Raw genomic sequence first — 18902 nt, 5'->3', positions numbered from 1 at the left:
AAACCATTCCCTCAAGAAGTCGAAAATTATTCAGTGGATTCTTTTTCCTGAAGAGGAATACTATCACCATGTGAAGTTTGGACTGATTTTACTCTACGGATTTTTCAAAAATTAGAGGCAAGGTCTGCAACAAATACAGTACATAAATCATCATTTCCCTCACGTTTGAACAGTTAAAGCAGCACTGGGCAAGAAATGGACCTTAATAATTTTTTTTCACAACTCTTTTGATGAAACATTGACTTACAAATACACTAGTTGAATGGGACTTCATGCCCTGAGAGGGGTCTGTATCGTTTTTACTGGCACAACGCAACTTTGAGGAGGAAGGGATCAACCTCGGCACACAAAAAAATACAAATGTCCTGAATTTCTTTACGGCATACTCACTTCCCCCTTTCGCTATAAGGACGGCTTAGGATTTCAAAACACTACACGCTGGCACCCATGGGGAATGTGGTTGATTTTTGTCAAAACACTACCGCTTTTGTCCACATGGCGCCGCCATAATCAACAAAAACTGACATATGACATAGTGTTGCTTTACCAGTTTGGGGGCCACAACTAGGCGGCCGGCGGTCGGAGCCTAGGGTGGTCGCCTATTGAGTAACCTTGCTTTGCACAAATCTGCTATCAGTGGCTGTTTCTGGTTAGTGGGGTGTGGGGGGGGGCAGATAGTAAAGGGTTGGTGGCAATGCCCCTAAAAGTAAGAAAATGGAAAAGAAAAGAAAATGGCTTCTTCAAGGATTCCGCTATTATAAATGTTGATGTGTACGTTATCAATATTAAGACGTTTTTTTACGTGGACAAATGTGTATATTTATGTATTAAAACGATATCCCAGCTGCAAACATCATAAAGCTGCGCTTGAGCTTTGCAAACATGTAAACTGTTACATTCCAAGGAGTTCAGGTGCAGCTGTATTGTTTTTGTATGTCGTTGATCGTTTTGCCCGAGCAGTTTGCTGTGTGCCCTGGATGAAGGGTAATCTGATAATCTTGTTAGCACATCTTTACACTTGAGTGACTGGAATATTTCACAGCAGGCTGATTCCAGGACTGCGGCGCAAAATGCTTTAGATCCAGTGTAAGATTAACCCACACTAATCTACTCATCTGATGTATAAGCGCTATGATAGCGCCGCATGGTGTGTGTGGGTCCTGTATATGCTGGATACTATAACGAGCGAGGGAGCATGCAGAGAGAGTGGCCTGCTCATCAACCCTCTGCTTTGAAGGAGGAGTAAGTGCTGTTTATCTGTCAAACTATTGAGCTACCGTGAATTTCTAATTTATTAACGATCGACACGTCTAATCTAAATGCCGTGATCTTGAACACCGACTGTGTAAAGCCAGGAGTCATGAGCTCATTCGCTCGCCTGATAACACGGCCCATATAAAAAGTCACACCATATTATCAACAGCAGACTGATGAGAGACGGCTCACAAAAGACAGTTTCGGAAAATATCACCTTGCCGATCCAACAGGGTGTTGTCATGCACATATGGCGTGAACTCTCTTCAGGGGGAGTGCAGCTGAAATGGCTCAGTGCCACTTGCGAGAAATATCTTTGCAAGCTACCAAGGCCAATCAAGGAGAGCACTAGTGGGACACTGGTGGGAGAGTGATGCCCGGAATTTGTCTCGGGCGCTCTGTCATAATTTTTGTCATTGAGCGCATTGCTTTCACAGTGATTGGACACGGGTATGGGACTGCATTTCTGACCCGGTGTCCCTGACCAATTACACAGCCATTAGTGTCGATAGGACTACGACTGATCCGTCATTGTGCAAAACAGATTGCCACTTCCAAAGACAGACATGGATAACAAATCATTTCAGGAGTTACATGATTTTCAGTAAGCACTACTGGGTATTGCAAAAAAAAAAAAAAAACAACAAAAAAAACTGTGAACTGATGTTCAAGTAATTCCTTACAAGAATCTTGTATATGCTCACAGAAGGTTAGAGTAAATCCTAAAATCCCACATCAAACGCTCGCCTTCTGCAGCACTGACAAGTGATCTGATGTCTAATCAGGCTGTCAGATTTCCGCACAGCAAGAAAATAAAAGTGACTGGAATGAGGTATAGAGGCTCAAAGGGGAAATAACACCCACACCCTCTATGATGACAAAACAGTTGAATAAAAATGATGATGACTGTAAAGTGTAGAGTAAAAAACAAAATTAGTTATAAAGACCAACTGGTGTCTAGAACAAAATATGCAAATTTGATACCAGTAAGTATATGCATTTACTCAACTCAATTTTATTTATAGAGCACTTTACAAACATACAAAGTGCTATACGTAAAGGGAAAACCTGATATATAAAAACAACAACAGTAAAAAACAAGACATTAATATCAAAGACAGTGAAGACAATAAAACACTTAAACAATGCCAAGTCTCATGCTCATGCCGCGTCAGAAGTCAAAGAATAAACAAATATAAATATAAGGCTTAATTTGTTTTTTCTCCATAATTGTTAAGTGTAGCTTGACAGTGTTGTAAATACAGTATCTGTTCACTTAAGTTCATCTGCTGGAAAATTAATATTATTATAAGTTGCGCAATGAATCACAAAATAATTTTTGTTTTCTGTGTCTGGAATGAAAAAAAAAAACCATCCATTTGTAAGAGTGTACTTTAGTATTCCAACGAACATACAACCTATTTGCTGTTAGAAGACCTCAGTTGCTTATTTTTTTTACTTGTAGCAAACGCGAGTGATGTCATGCATGATCTCTGCGCCCTCATACTGTTCAAAGGAGACGTCAATCTTTGGTGCCCTCTCATCTTCTCTAACGGCTTCAAACAAAATGTGCAACAAGAAGGAAATACAACTCTACACTTGCTGTATGCAACGTGCCAAGGTTAAGGGAGCTATGTATGGTGTATTTTCGGTGGGGGAGAATTTGTATTATTTATGTTGATGATGATGATGGATATATTTTTTACAAGTATTGCGTATACTGTATATCTTAAGCTTTGTTTTGCGTACATTTTGTGTGTGTATCACATCGTACAGCTTTGTTGTATATGTGTTCATTTGAATTTGCTTTTATATTGCCTTACTTCGTTGCTGATTGCCGCCATTCCATCGTTGCAAAAGAGAACCTGTTCTCAATTGCATAAATACAGGTTAAGTAAATCAAATGAATTCCTGATATTGAGTGGTATGTGCCCCGCCAGTTTTATTCATATAGCACTTTTTTTCCCCTCCACCAAACACCTCCCCTCAACTTGAGACTCCCTGTACTCCTCATCTTCAATGTAGAATGGCACCTAAGAAAATTCTAGAGAGACTGCTGTGAATCAATGCCTGTCTGCCTGTCTTGTCTGAATATTAATAATGTGGGCAGATGCGACTCTCTGAAAGAGCACAGCCGTCCCCCGTGTGACCTGCATGAGTCAGCTCAATTGTCTGTCTTTCGTGCACTATGGGATAGCCCCGCTGATTTATCCTGACATGAACCATGTTATGTGGCATGTCTTGAGAAGCAGTTGGGACTGTTTCTTTAATTTACCGAGACAAGCGCAAACATGTTAAAAGCCAGCCTCGTGCTAGTGGCGCTGCACCATGAGCTATTTACCATCTCTTGTGGTTACATGACATGCATAGACAATATTGTTGTCCCTCTACATCAGTGGTTTGCACATAAAAGAGCATCCTCTGTCCACCTGAGAGAAGGCCAGCATCCTATCCTGAATGTCAGAGGGGGGGAAAAAAAAAAAAAGAATTTGTTCGCAAGATCCCGGGACAAATGCTGAAAACTTGCTGTAAGGGTTGTAAGCATGTTCAGTAAAAATGTGGTGGTATTGAGTCAATGTTATGAGAGCATCATCATGTCATCTGGTGGTGTATGAAGAGTGTCTCAATGCCACAAAAAAAAAAAAAAAAAAATGAGTAGGAACAATGGATGATTTTAAAAAAAAAATCTATCCAGTTTCTGGGTAGCTCTATATGTCGTCCTGCTCAACACATAATGGGAGTGAGTCTGTATCATTCCGAAATGAAACACAATTGAGCAAGCACATCCTGTAGTCTGTAGTCACTTTCTTTATTATCATTTCATGTCTTTGTATTTCAAAGCACATGCTGCTGGTCATTCTTCCAACATGCTGCAGTTCATCACAGATCAAAATCTTTTAATTAAAAAAGGCATTTTTGCCGCAGCACATTTCCCAATGATGTGCCAAACCTTTTTGGAGCCAGTTGCCATCTGCCGTTGCAGCGCTGTGGCCGAGGCCTCATCCCAGGCAAGCTGTGAATGCCCGGAGCCAGCGACAGAGACAGACAGACACTGAGCAAAAGGCTGAGAGACAAGAGTGCGCTGTGCATCTGTGGGACCATGGCTTTATTTGAAGTAATATTCAGCTTTCGAAACAGAATTTGCACTATTTAATGTTGTAAAAGCCGCTACAGGTTTCTCATCTGTAATATTTCAATGGCAGGGGGGAAACTCAAAGTTACAGTATATGTGGTGGCAGAAATTCTGACAATGCCCAAACAAGTCCCAGTCAATAATGATTGTTGCCTCTGTGCCAGTACTTTTGATTATATTTTTACAAACCCATAGTATTCTTCAAAAAATGCTGATATACATTCAATGTACTTTTGACCTGAAAAACTGGAGGAAATACGGGAATAAAATCCTAGAAAAAAATCCCAAATATAAAAAAATGTTGAAAGCCAAAATGGGCGGCATGGTGATCGAATGGTTAGCACGTCCGCCTCACAGTTCAGAGGTCGTGGGTTCGATCCCGGCTCCGGCCTCCCTGTGTGCAGTTGGCATGTTCTCCCCATGCCTGCGTGGGTTTTCTCCGGGTACTCCGGATTCCTCCCACATTCCAAAAACATGCATGGTAAGTTGATTGGACTCTCTAAATTGCCCCTAGGTGTGATTGTGAGTGCGGATGCTTGTCTCTGTGTGCCCTGCGATTGGCTGGCGACCAATTCAGGGTGTCCCCCGCCTCCTGCCCGAAGACTGCTGGGATAGGCTCCAGCACGCCCCCCCTTGTGAGGATAAGCGGTATCGATATGGATGGATAGATGAAAACCAAAATCTGTGAATATATAGATAGTTTTGAGTTGTAACATCATCAATCACCACTAGATGTCAGAAATGTCTTAGTTGCACCCACACCGGGTCTTATACTGCCCTATACTAGGGCTGAACGATTATAGAAAATAATCTAATTGCGATTATTTTCCTAAAAATTGCGATTGCGCTATGAGTTGCAATTTTTTTCCAAGGTCCTTTTCTAATGTATTTTTCAACAATTAATCTTCATTACAACAAACAGTATCTGATCTGTTCTATATTGAATACTTGGGTAAAGGCTAAATGAAGCATTAGCATTAGCATCATCTTAGAAAGCGTCATTGATCTTACAGTTAAAGTATCTGCCAGTTCGGGTAATGAGATCAGCAGAATAGTATACACCATCAGGGAAACAAACCAAATCCCTCTGAACAAAATACAGTACCCTACTTCTTTCCATCATCATGACTAAACAAGCAGCAAGCATGCGGCTGGTTCCCATGCTCATGCAGTGTAAGTGATAAGTGCTCTAAATACCCAAACTTTAAACCGTTCGAAAGGTCCAAATCCCCACAATCTTCTCTGAGCAGGTCCTAATGTGGCCGGACTGTGTTTTAAGTACCCCCAGGATAAAACTCTTAATGGTCATCATAAACTGTAATCCAGAGAGATTCTGCTCTTAATCCAAGCATGGTGTCCATGTCGGTGTTCAGTTGGAGCCCAGTGCAATCGCATTTATGGAGGGATATCTCTCCTGTTCTGACTTTGCTGCAAAAGCTGCAATTATGTACGCGTCCTCATTGTTTTCATATCATCCCGTGCAAAAGAAACATGGAAAATTGAACAGACAGATGTTTGAAAGCTTGTCTGGCATGTAAATTGCACTTTTTGTAGTTTCAAAAGCTGCAGTTTAGTAAATTCAGTCCATACATTAGAGGACATGAACCACCAAAAACAACTTATTCCAATACAAGTGACATGATACCTTTTATGTGTACATTTTATTTATGAGCATCATTAGTCCTACATAATTACATTGCTTATTTGCTTATTTATTGTGGGAATTCACACACTAATGTAATGAATATTTATATATATATATATATATATATATATATATATATATATATATACTGTGTATATATATGTCAAAAGTACATCAAACTGTGAAGTGACAAATATCACCTCACAACAATTAAAATGCACATTTGATTTTGATTTAGCAATTGCTGGAATTCCATGTAAGTGTGTAAAATTATAAACATTTTCATAAATTATTAAACCCTGCCAGGAATCGACTTTTTTTCCCTTTTTTTTGGGCGCTGGCAGAATCAGCGACCTAATTTCCACACTTTTCTCTGGAGCTTACTGTTGCTGCTATGTTGTAAAAAGAAAGCGAGCACTTGTGCATTGCTTCATAATTGCTGACGGCTTTCTAGTGCTCCAAAGATGTTACTTCATCCCTGCACTCTTTTAATTTCTAATGTGATTGGTTGACAGTGTTGGCTTAGAGAGTCCTTTTTTTACCTTCTGCGCAAAGTACAGTAGAGGAACCACTGGCTAAATTGATTTCTATTGTATTTTTTCTTTGAGTTTTCGTCGTTTTAAAGTGGAAATCGACCCAAACATTTTTTTCAAGAATATGTTCCCAGCAGGCCCACTGGTTGAAACATGGCATTCTGATTAATATTGCATTTGTGGAATATGAGTTAAGAAGCAAATTCTACCCCTTTTTAGCCATCTTAGGGGGTGGCCATTTTGTCACTTGTGTTGACTGAAAATGACATCACAACTGCTCAGGGCTCAAGTAACGACCAATCACGGCTCAGCTTCAGAAAACTGGTCAGCCGCGATTGGTCGTTACCTGAGCTCTGAGCAGTTGTGATGTCATTTTCAGTCGACTCAAATGACAAAATGGCCACCCCCGGAAATGGCTAAAAACGGGTGGATTAACTCTTATTCTACAAACGCAATATTTATCAGAATGCCTTGTTTCAACTAGTGGGTTTGCATAGAACATATTCTTGAAATACATATTCTTAGAGTTGTTTTTAGCCCACAGAGGGTAATGTCTTCTTGATTTACTTTGACAGTTGGCAACAGTTTACAGGACTTAAGTGGAACCACAACGATGAAAACAGTCAAGTCGTGTCTGTCGTCAGTCCATAAAGTGCAAGTACTTCACTCCAGCGTTAGCTTTGACTTTCTGTCGCGGGTGATCACTCATACAGTGGGAATTGGAAAATGAAAAGCAACACTGCTAACTAGTAATTGTACAATGAACGCCCATCTTAATTGCGCTCGAGTTCACTGTTGCAAGAATGTTTTTACATGCTGTGGCAAACTGATGATACAAATCCAAAAGGACGTTGAAAGTGGCCTTCATTCAAGAGTGAGGTGATTAACTTGGGCACGAAGCAGTAACCAGCTACACGTAACAGGCCCCGGTTTGGCAGGCATGTCAGCAGATAATAATAACAGTTAAACTATATAGACTGATACACGAAAGTCACTGTACAGTGTACAGTGAAAGGTGTGAGAAGTGAAGGTAATTGTTAGGTCAAGGTGATTTGTCATGTCGAGCTACTTTTCACCTCCAGTTTATGGGTGGTCACCAGCCTGACAGCCTTCAGCGATGCCACACTGTTTCCTGGCTGCACTTCATAATTGATGAAGCGGCAGGGAATGTGGGATTTGATCCTGAGTGAGCGTGCCTTTTAGTTCTAGGACTGATGCATTGCTCATTTCAACGCTTCCTATAGTATATCTCTGTCTTGATGAATTAGCAACTACTCCCTCAATGTACTAAAAGCTAAGTTGAATGGCTGCTGTGAGTTGTGGATGTAGGTAAATATATCTAATTAATGAAACAACTCAACAATGCAAAAAAAACCCACATCAATATTGCTCTGCCATTTCAAACCATTTTTGTCATGCACTTTTTAAATCCAACCAACAATCTCAAAATAAAGAAAAGCAAACATATCAGTGAAAATGATCCTGCACTAACACTGAATAAGTGTTTTATATTCATAACAGACATTGTCTAAAAAAATCATAGCACAACAACAAAGAAGCATAAAGGAATAAGTAATATCTCCATGGCAGGTTGGTGAAGGGAGTGGAGGTGAAATAAATAATTAAATAATGTAAATTTCAAATTAAAGTTGCATTCATGAACAATCGTATTGTACAGTCATACAATCAAAAATATCACAAAAAGATCCAAAACATCATAATTTCTCCTTGAAAAATGAAATGAAGACAGATGCTATTAAATCTAAATATGTTGATGGTCAACTGAAAATCTTATCTGAATTTATTTGTTTGTAACATGCCAAATACTATTTGATTAATGCCAAACTTTGGCGTCAGGAAACAATGACTTTTACCCAAGTCTTGATTTATCAGTGAATAATTGCCCCAAAACAGGAATATGCAAGAACTGTTTGACATCAAGTCTGCAGTTTACTAAAAGCCAACATAGTTGAAAAAAATGTCTTTACTATTGTGGCAGTAGTGTGTCGTACAACTGCACTAGAAATAATAATAAAACATGAAGTACATAAAGGTAACTAAGGAATGTTTAGGCCTTATGAATAAAACAACGGGCTACACGAGAACAGCACACACCACCCTGCTGTGCTGCTAGTTTATGTGTACAGTGGAAACTTGTACACATAATACAGTATATATATATATATATATATATATATATATATATATATATATATATATATATATGGCAACATTATTATAGTAGGAGGAACATGAAACTCACCTTGGCAACCCTGTTGGCAACTTCTCGACCGACCATGAGGCCCTGGACAAAAGTTCTCGCAGCAATCAAGGCCCTGGTGACCTGAGCCTTCAGTTTCCTGGGCACATCTCCGAAGGGCTTGAGTTGATCTGAGTATTTACTGACACACTCCAGGTAATCGTCCGTGAAGTGGTACTGGGAGTTGAATAGCTGGAACATCCGCTCGAGCAGCCTGGACCAGAAATCATTGAGCATCTCCTCCAGGTTGACATTGCCCCCCGTGTAGTAGCGCTTCAGCTCGGTGAACAGGTCCTGGAACACCTCAGAGTTTTTCATGTACAGCTTCCCAAATGTCCTTGAGAACATGCTGTTCAGAGACCTCTCTGAATTGTCCAGGAGTTCCAAGAAAAACTCTGTATGGGTTGATGTGAAAGAGGAAAAGGAGTAAGAGGAGAAACAAATATGCAGATCTTTACACCATGTAATAATGTTTTAATTCATGAATGCCAGATGCAAGATTCCGAGGGCAAAATATTAGAGCCAAGACTACAGGGGGCATCATTGTGTCCCAAAGTCCCCATTGAAATATGAAAATAATGGACCATAAGTAGTGTGATTGCATCATATTGTTTTACTTTTAGATGTGCAATCATGAATCATGGTAACCTGCAATTATTCCATTTTTTCATGTTCTTGGAAAAAAAAACCATCAGTTGGGAGCCAAAATTGAACAAACAAACTGTCACCTTTTACACCCAAAGCTGACTGCCTCAGTGGGCTCTTTGAATATTCATAAATTAACCAAGCATAACATTTAATGACTACGACTATATTTTCTGCTCAGGAATGCAACAGAATAGTGAAAATGTTTGATATTTTATTTAAAAAATAATAACAACAACTTTTTACTATTTTGAATCAGTGTTGAATCTAAATCTGCACTCATTTTTTTCTCTAGCACACTAGGTTTTCGTAACAGCAATATTAATAATAATAATACTATTATTATTATTATAATTATAATTATTAATAATAATAATAATATAGTTGAATTAAGGGTTAGGTTTAGCAACAGGTGGATTTGTCGTTTTTCTGAAATGTCATAGCTATAAATTACAACACACGGTAAAATCGATATTGCACAAGCTTTTATAGATCAAACTTAAAAATAAAAGGTGAAAAAAAATCAAAAACATGATGTGGTAGGAAAAAGTAAAGGCGTTTTTGAAATAAGCATCAAAATACATAGGGGGCCGCACAAAGCCATCTCATATTAAAACATGCTGTTGACCAGTGTAATGTGCTTCACCGATAGACTCTGACAGACAGGAAATAATCAGTTGAAAGCAATGCTTTGAATCGCTGTACTCGTTCATCGGGTTTGTCCCATATCATAATGAGAAATATGCGTCAAGGTTCAGCTGAATAAGTGGTAGGAAGTGACGGGTGAAAAGAGTCACACCATTTCAACAAAGAACGTCAGTGAAATCATTTCTGGAAGTGTCCAAGCCTTGAATGATCTCCAGTCAACTGCTTTTTCACAAACGCTAAACTTTGCATTGACTTATAAGCTACTAGAAAACACACATACACACAATTATAGTTTCAACCTGCAGGATAGATTTGCTTGCATCACCTGCGTGGCGGCAACCTTGAGCATTAAGACACCAATGCAGAAAATTCTGAGCCAAATCAGCTGGGGAGTCTTTCTAAAACCTAGCAAATAACATCTCATATTCTTCAATGTACAAGCGTGAGCTCCTAATTAATGTCTCCACGTCAGATATTCCTCCTACCTCTATCTTTGTAAACAAGCATGTGACACATGAATCAAGATTTCACGTGTCAGGCTTTCTCATGAAACATTCCGGGCCTTGTGAGCTTTACTGACTTGTTAGCTTCAAAAATCCCACCTGTGAACAGCAATTGTTCTTGTAATGCGCGCCTTTTTTTACTACAGCATTGTATCTAATTTTACTGTCCAGTATTTTTTTTTTTTTAACATCATTTCAATGTTATGCCAATGATGCTGATTGATGCGAATAAACAAACCTCATACATTTCCAATTACCCGCTACCGTAATGACAGACAATTGATGGGTGGTTGCTTCCAACCACTAAAACGCAACGCTGCTTAACTGTGAATTAGTATCGCGTCAAAGTTTCAACTGCTGTTGAATCTATTTGACGTGTTTTGCAATGCAGCGTTATTTTAGTAAGTTGCTCAGCCCAAACACTCTTCCCTGATTTGAACTGTATCCACCCTAAAGAGGTGGGGGAGTCGTCCCTAGTCACTCTTCTTTTTTCTTGCAGCACGATGACCTGCTATTACACCTACCTTTGTTTAAATATTGAAAGCCTGTGGGGCTTTTTCCATTTGGATCTAAATCAAGGACAAGCAGTCTCATGAGTGCTGAACATGTAAAGTTGGCTCTGTACAAACCATTAAGAAGCTTTCCAGATGAATAAAATCTCCGAAGGAAAATCATAAATGGGCATTGGAACACTTTAATTCCACAAAATATGTTTGAACACTTGGATGGACAATTTGTGTGTTTTGCTTTCCAAAATTAAACATTTAAAATACCGCTATTATACAGCTCTGATATCAACTAAAGCATGGTGTTCCCATTTTCAGTATTCGGACAGAACAACAGAACAAAACGGACAGATTTCCCTCACAATTAAATATCTCAAGAGCTGTCAGCAATGACAGTATGTTCTCCCCTTGACATATTTACAGATCTGGCATTTGACCTCAGGTAATTTGGCCATGGTAGTGACTTGGCAGAGGACAACAATCAGGTGAAAGAAACATGTAACATTCAATCGAATATTTGACCCCAATTACCACAAAAAATGGATGGAATATAAAATTAATAAGCTTATTGCATTAACACTTCATTCATAAAAAAGATTGTCTGAAATTCATGACTCGCAGTGTGTGCATAAGGAATATGTATTGACCTCAGATTAACAGCTTCTTTAAACCAACAGTTATCTCTTTGACAACAGTCACCTTGAGAGAGCTAAATTGGAAGAGAAATATGAAATAGGTTGAAATAAAAGGTTGAGGGAGACACTCAAGTTCATACTTGCAAAGCTTATGAATCAAACTGCTCAACACTATTGACGGACTTAAATTTGGGTTATTTGCACTCTGTAGTATTACAGTATTCTCAAATCACCAACCCCATTGTGCAACTATTTAGCTGTATAAGATCTCAAGGCCAGATCCCTCATAAATACCGCAGTGGGAGTTTCAGGCTGCAGATGCAGCTGGCCAACTCGTTAATGGGACAAAACTCATATCTGGCCATACTGAGAGTTATTGACCTTGCACAGCGTTCAACAGCTTTGGAAAGAAATGAGTGTGTGCGTTCTGACAAGACGCGATACAGCGAGCAATTGGTGCATGCCGAACGTCAATCAGAGCAAAGGTCTGAGCAGGTAAAGATCCTGAAGTCTGCAATGATTAGAAAGATGTGGTGGGAAAAAGAAGAAAAGAATTATGGAAATCTGTCAAACGGTAAGTAACTCTGAGCATGAGTCTTGAGCCTCTTAAAAAAAAAACGGTTGAGGATTATCTCTTTTTGAATCGTTGATGTATTTTTATGATGTTTTAATATTACGCAACAGTATTGTTAAGATCTGGCAAATGCACAAAGCATGTTGAGTCAGACTTTAAAAACAATGTGACGTCACTCTTATTTTAATCACTTTGTTGACCTTTTGTCCTTGACAAGCACCAGTAATAACCACCTAAAGATAAAAAAAGAAAAATAATTTGTCCGTACACTGATCACAGCATAATTACAGTACATAAAGCTGGGCTTTGCATCAATTACATTTGATATAGAATATATTATACTGAACTGTCCAAGTCATTCTGAGTGTGACAAATCCATTTTCAAGAAGAAAAACAGCTCAAGGGATGCATGGATATTTCCGTAATCATTGGAACTAATTATAATGACTCATAAACGGTGACCTTTTTGTTATGAAGTTATTTTTACCGGATTGAATGCTCAAACAAATAAATCTAATTTGGCACATTATTTACTTAAAAACAAATGTCATATTATTATACAATTTCATAGTGTCTATCACAGACCCAGTCATACAATTTCCATAAATGGTGGATCCTAGTCATAGTCATATTTTGACCTATCGTCTGCTCCCAAAAACAGCAACATGGTGATAACATTCACATGTTGTGTTTGTTGTGACCTCTTATGGTAACTTTAAAGAGAATCACGATAAGAGTCAAAGAGTTCCGTTCTTGACTTTGAAGAAGTAAAGCATAACGTATTGAAGTGACATAGATCAAACCGTTCTCGATGACAGGGTATGTTTATTTCACGAGTGACGGCTCATCAATCTTCAATAAATTCATTTTGCACAATAAATGAGTGAATACGTATACGACGAGTTAGTCACTTGACTTTGATGACAGTGCATTTTTCAGTAGATTACATTGTGTGCGGTGCTATTGGCGGTGAATTGCATTCTCCTCACATACTTGCTGCATATAGCAATAGAACTGACAACATCAATATGAGGCCCTCATAATTAAAAGCCCCTTTTATACGATCCTGGGGAATCGCGGGCCACTTTTACACAGCCCATCAATCACAGACTGGCAGCTCATTTAAGCATCTTTAATATTACAGTTGCTGCAGCCACCGCCTTTTTAAAAACACCAATTGTTTTGTGCCAGCAAATGGAATCTCCAAAAAAAAAAAAGGTCAGGTTACTAGACTTTGATGCAGAAAACTGACAGACAGAAACGAGCAAGAGCCTCTTCTCAGTTCCCCAAAGAAATAACTTAATGCTCCTTGATAGCAGCAGTGAAGGGGGCACATATTTGCCTTGCATAATAGGCTTTTAGACAATAATGGTGCACAGAAAGCCAGCCAAATACAGGCATATTACAATTCAGCATCTGTTATATTAGAAGTCGTTCCGTGTCGTCCAAACCAACCATCTGGCCGTGTAAATAAAGGATGAGTGGATATTGGTGCCAATTTCCAAGTTTGTTGCAAGATCAGTTCTGCCTGGAAAATTGTGCTGCCACAAACAAACCTAAATCACCTAAGACCAACCATATTAAAGCAAATGACTGTATTGCAGTGGTGTGTAGTTAGGGCCTGCAAGGCCTTCTCTGAGGGCCTAAAGACTATCAGAAGCAATGACCTACATTTACGACTTAAATTAAATTGTATTACTCTATTTCCAACAGCGCATTATCTCCCTTTTGTAGCATGTGTCGTGGCTATCAAGCTTCTAGTAGTGTGAGTTAAATGTTTTGGCTTTTTTTTTTTTTTTGGCAAACCAGATTCAGCTGCTGTGTGTTGGCGTGTCAATGTAATCCGCCTGGGCCTTCCGTGCTGGCATATGACACATACATACTATAAACAATGGCTTTTTTTTTTTAACCATTCAAGATTCCATATTCAGCAGTCTTCGCCTTGCCGAAGGCTAAAAGCGACGTCACATTTTTCCATCCTCTGATTAGTTCATCAGAGCTAACTACTCTTGCGATATGGAGTTGAGGCTCATGAATGTTGGCAATTATTAAAAATGCATTTTGTAGGTGGACTTTTAAAGAGGAAAAATGGACAATGTGAGGAAAATTTGCTAGCCAACACCAAACCTTGTCATTAGTCCTTACCAAAGGCCCGGGTCTGAAATGCACCACCAGCCACTGCTGTATTGTAATATTATTTTATGTTATGCGTAGAAACATAATCAAAATAAGGAACATTTCATTTGATATGAAGTCTGACACAAATGACTACAGAGGACTCATGCCAATTCTGGAAATAGATTCACAAATATAGGCTATCACCAGATACGAACCACTGATCTGTTCAATTTTCATGGCTAAAAGCCCAGCATCACATGAACTGTGACATGTTTAATGAGGGAGAAGCTACTCCCCAAATTGGATTTATTCCATCAAATTTCTTAACTCGTTCACTGCCAGACATTTTCAGACCCTCTTTTACCCTAACGTTTGAAAAAAATTGAAAAACATATTAATAAGTTCCTGTGATTGAATGGCAGGACTGTGAAAAGGCAAATAAATGTGTCAATGGCAGTGACTGAGTTAAAGGAAATGTATCATGCTGAATCAACGTTTTTGAGCATTTAGCTGTGTTAATATGCCATTTCCTCACCAAAAACACCCCCAAATTGATGTTTTCCTCTATTCATCCATCTTCCAGCATTCGTGCTTTTTCCTCCTGTCCAAGCACCAGCCCTGACCAAAGACAAACGTAACAATGCCCCATATCGCCCCTGTCGAGTAAACACACGCTCTCTTCCTCCAGAAGCCTGCAGTGGGCAGCCAAACACGTATATTTTTGCACCGGAGTTGGGATCTTTGTGATGCTTCGTGCACTTCAAATTCATGGTCAGACTCTGGATAGAGAGCATAAGGCTCCACAATACATTCTTTCATCATCTCTTTACTATTTACTGTTTGGTGGGCGGTGTGCGCTGCTGGCTTTGGGACGACGTTGTGAAAGAGGCGCGGCAGGCACACGGGGAGAAGCGGGGAGAATAACTCATCTTTCATAAGAAATTTGATCGCCATTGTGCTAAAGGTATTATGTCATCATGTATATGCCTATAGTTAACTATGGAAAGCTTAAAGTAGCATCAACAACACATCTCCTTTAACGTAAGGGCGCGGTCTTATCTTACTTACCATGTGCAAAGAGTCATAAAGGTCATTTTAAAAAGTAATAAAGTAATTCATAAAGTGATTGAAAAAGAAATAAAAATACAGTTTGAAATTTGAACCAAACAAAACTGCAAAAGTTAAAGCTAGTATTTTTTTTTTTTCAACAAACTAGGTCTTTCACAGTAGATGAAACACGACTGATGTAGCTAGTTTTCCTTTAGAACACTGTCTGCCACTTCTAGAAGCTCCTATCAACACATCTCAAAGCCCAAGAATAATTGTCCTTGAGGAAATTAATTACCTTTTTGCACTGCCACTCTCTGCGGAAAGTGGGTCTAAGTTAATGAATGATGAAAAACTGTCATATCTTTCACTGACACTCATTTTTCTGCTCGGAGTTTGGAGCCACTGAGTCTTTGATTGTTTATGCACATGAGAATTTTGATTTATGAACTAATTTCATTCAAAGGCACGATGTGACTGCTTGCAAAACATGGACTTGCCCCAGCCCAAATAGAATATAAAAAGGTTATTTCTTGAGGGCAAGTGCATTATGCTTTATACCAAGATGTAATCCCTTGATACCCTTTGCTTGAAGTAAAGACTTTGGGAATAAGTTTTATTTTTTTGCTTTCGGAGTTGTATGAGATAGAGTTTAATTTTGGCCAATTCCGTGCGTTGTTGGATGCCGTTTATTGCGCTTTGCATAGAGAACCTAGCTCTCAAGTGGTCATAGGACAAATTCTGACATGTCAATGTGTGTACATACTGCATGTGAGCGTTTGTGTGACGGAACATGATACAAATAATAATGGAAGCAATTGTTTGGAACAAACAACTACATCGCTTCCAAAGTAGTGGCTATGTTATTGACTACTAACTAAAAAGGCATGTTGATTGAGTGCAAGCACTTACGAACATTGGCTTACCATCACAGGACACATTTAGTATCAGTTGGAAAATGACTAAATCAGTCCTAAAGCACGTCAAGCAGTGACCATGATGGAAATCTGTCCCTAAAATTATTTTTGATATCTACTTGAAATTATTATTACTACTAATATAAATCATAGTAGTAGTAATAAAACTAAATCCTATTATTGTATTAGAATAAATAACCTGATGCAACAGTCCAAAGAAAGTCACACAAAGATAAAAAGAATGACATTTGGAATTGTCCGCCTAACTTCAGCTGCTCAATTTCGCAAGATAACATTTTTCCAGACACTACTGTCCTCTTTTCCCCCCCGAATGTGGAGAAGCACCGCAATGCACCACACTCATTGGGTTGATCCTCTTCTTTGTTGTGAATAGGGTCCATCAGCCTAAGGCTCACACATGGAGGGATGAAATCCTCCAATTTCAGTGACTGTTGTGTTTTGTATCTACAGGGCATTGGAATATGAGAAAGCCTGCAGAATGGGTTTGTTGTGGTCAAAAATAGCAAACGCTACCGAACAAAAACTGTGCAGGAGCAGACATGCTCTGTCAATGGACTGTCTGCTGATTAGAAGAATAATGCACCAATTGCACAGCTTCACTGGTGGATGGGCACAGGGGCCTGAAAGAATCCATTAACCCACTACTAAATTTTTAGGCATCAAGGTTGTATAAAAAAAAATCATTTGAACCTTGAATAATGATTAAATGAGTGGTTCAGCTCGACTCCCTAAATTGAATTCTTCTACACGGCAAGACATTGTTGACAATTCTATGTTCTCAATTTTGCGGTAACAGTTCTGGAAGCAAAAAAATTCTGTTTTTCAAACATCAATTAATTGTGCTACCAGCCATCCTGTTCATGGCCATGGACGAGCCGGAGCCAATCCCAGCTGATTTGTGATAAGTCTTAAAGTGGAAATCAACTCAAGCATATTTTTTTCAAGAATATGTTCCCAGCAGGCCCACTAGTTGCAACACGGCATTCTGATAAATATTGCATTTGTGGAATATAAGTTAAGCAGCAAAATCCAGCCCTTTTTCAGCCATTTTGGGGGCGGCCATTTTGTCACATCTGTCGATTGAAAATGACATCACAACTGCTCAGGGCTCATGTAACGACCAATCGCGGCTGATCTGTTTTCTAAAGCTTTATCAAAACGCCTTGTTTCAACTAGTGGGCTTGCATAGAACATTTTCTTGAAAAAAATATGTTTGGGTTGACTTCCACTTTAAGTCAGTCACCGGGCACCAATCGAGACAGACGACCACTGACACCTATGATCATTGTAGAGTCTGCAATTAAACTAAGTCGAGTTTTTGGACTGTGGGAGAAAATCGTTGAAACCCTAGCAAGGGGCCTGTGTGGTCACCGCGGCGATTTGTAGACAAACGTGGAAACAAGCGAAGGCAGCGTTTTTGCAGAGCATTTTTTTTTTTCAGCAATGTGCACAACACCAGATCAAGGGTCAAATATAACATATCAGAACTGAAAGTACTATTTTCTTGACATATATATTTCTTGATGATTTATCTTAAAAGTCTAGGATGTATTTCAAGAAATATCTTGATCAACCTTTTGGAAGACCACCCAGCATTTTCACTCACGTTGAAGTTGCAGCAGATGAAATAACCTAAAAGGCCAAATCATGTAAGTGGCATTTACATGACATTTCTTTGGCCTGTTTAACATTTGGTGAATTAAATGTTGCTTGCAAAGACGGACTTTTATTGTTTTGCATTTTCAATCCTGACACCATATTTATGACTTCTTTACAGAATGTTCTGGAAAAAAAAAAAAAGGATGTTACATGCTTGCAGTATATCTTTTTTTCAGGGGCTTGGGAACAGATTAAAAAAAAATCTGCATGGGATAAACTGTGTTTGAGGGCTCTATAAGTGTTGTACATGATGGAAAGGTTTCAATAAATAGTTAGATTAAAGTCTGCAAGCATGATGCACCCGACAACTCTATTTAGGAAGGCTACTGGTTGCATTATGACACTATTTCCAGACATTAGTCTGTCTCCATGTTGCGCCAAGAGAGCATTTTCCCTATTTTCTTGAACCATTTCGCAGACAGAAAAATAGAGAGTATGTTTTTTTGTTTTTTTTTGTTCTTAGATAATTAGTTTCTGCCAGCAGCCAAAACTACAAGGTGACACATAATGTCTGTCTGAGACCTCAGTAAAGAACACATTTTCATCATCTCTGTACACGCTTGAAAGCCATGTAAATGCATCGGAATAAAAATGCACATCCCGGATGGCCAACAAAGCTTAACGTTCAGAGAGCCAACAAACAGATGAACATTTCAACAATATGATCTCCCTCAACAAGGCAGAAAGCCACTTCTTGGCTCAGGTGACTGATGTAAACCATTCACAGCAGGTAGCAGGCACATTTTTTAGATAATGAGGCTTGGCAAGTTTTAGAAGCTACACGCTAAAAGTAGCACACTTTGT

General features: G+C 39.0%; 1 protein-coding gene across 2 annotated transcripts in view; it reads right to left on the bottom strand.

Annotated features, from left to right (window-relative positions):
• LOC147149764 (glypican-6-like) overlaps window positions 1-18902 on the bottom strand; it is an 81519-nt gene that overhangs the window by 32360 nt on the left and 30257 nt on the right. For both annotated transcript variants that reach the window (XM_086025844.1, XM_086025845.1), the window contains exon 3: window positions 8829-9220. In XM_086025844.1, the coding sequence (XP_085881970.1) occupies window positions 8829-9220 (392 nt within the window). The remainder of the gene's footprint in view (window positions 1-8828; window positions 9221-18902) is intronic.

This window comes from Filicampus tigris, chromosome 3 (assembly GCF_054856515.1).
Source record: "Filicampus tigris isolate MCC_2025a chromosome 3, RoL_Ftig_1.0, whole genome shotgun sequence".
Classification (NCBI taxonomy): domain Eukaryota; kingdom Metazoa; phylum Chordata; class Actinopteri; order Syngnathiformes; family Syngnathidae; genus Filicampus; species Filicampus tigris.
Note: the sequence above shows the minus strand (reverse complement) of the source record. Positions and strands in the feature narration are given on the sequence as shown.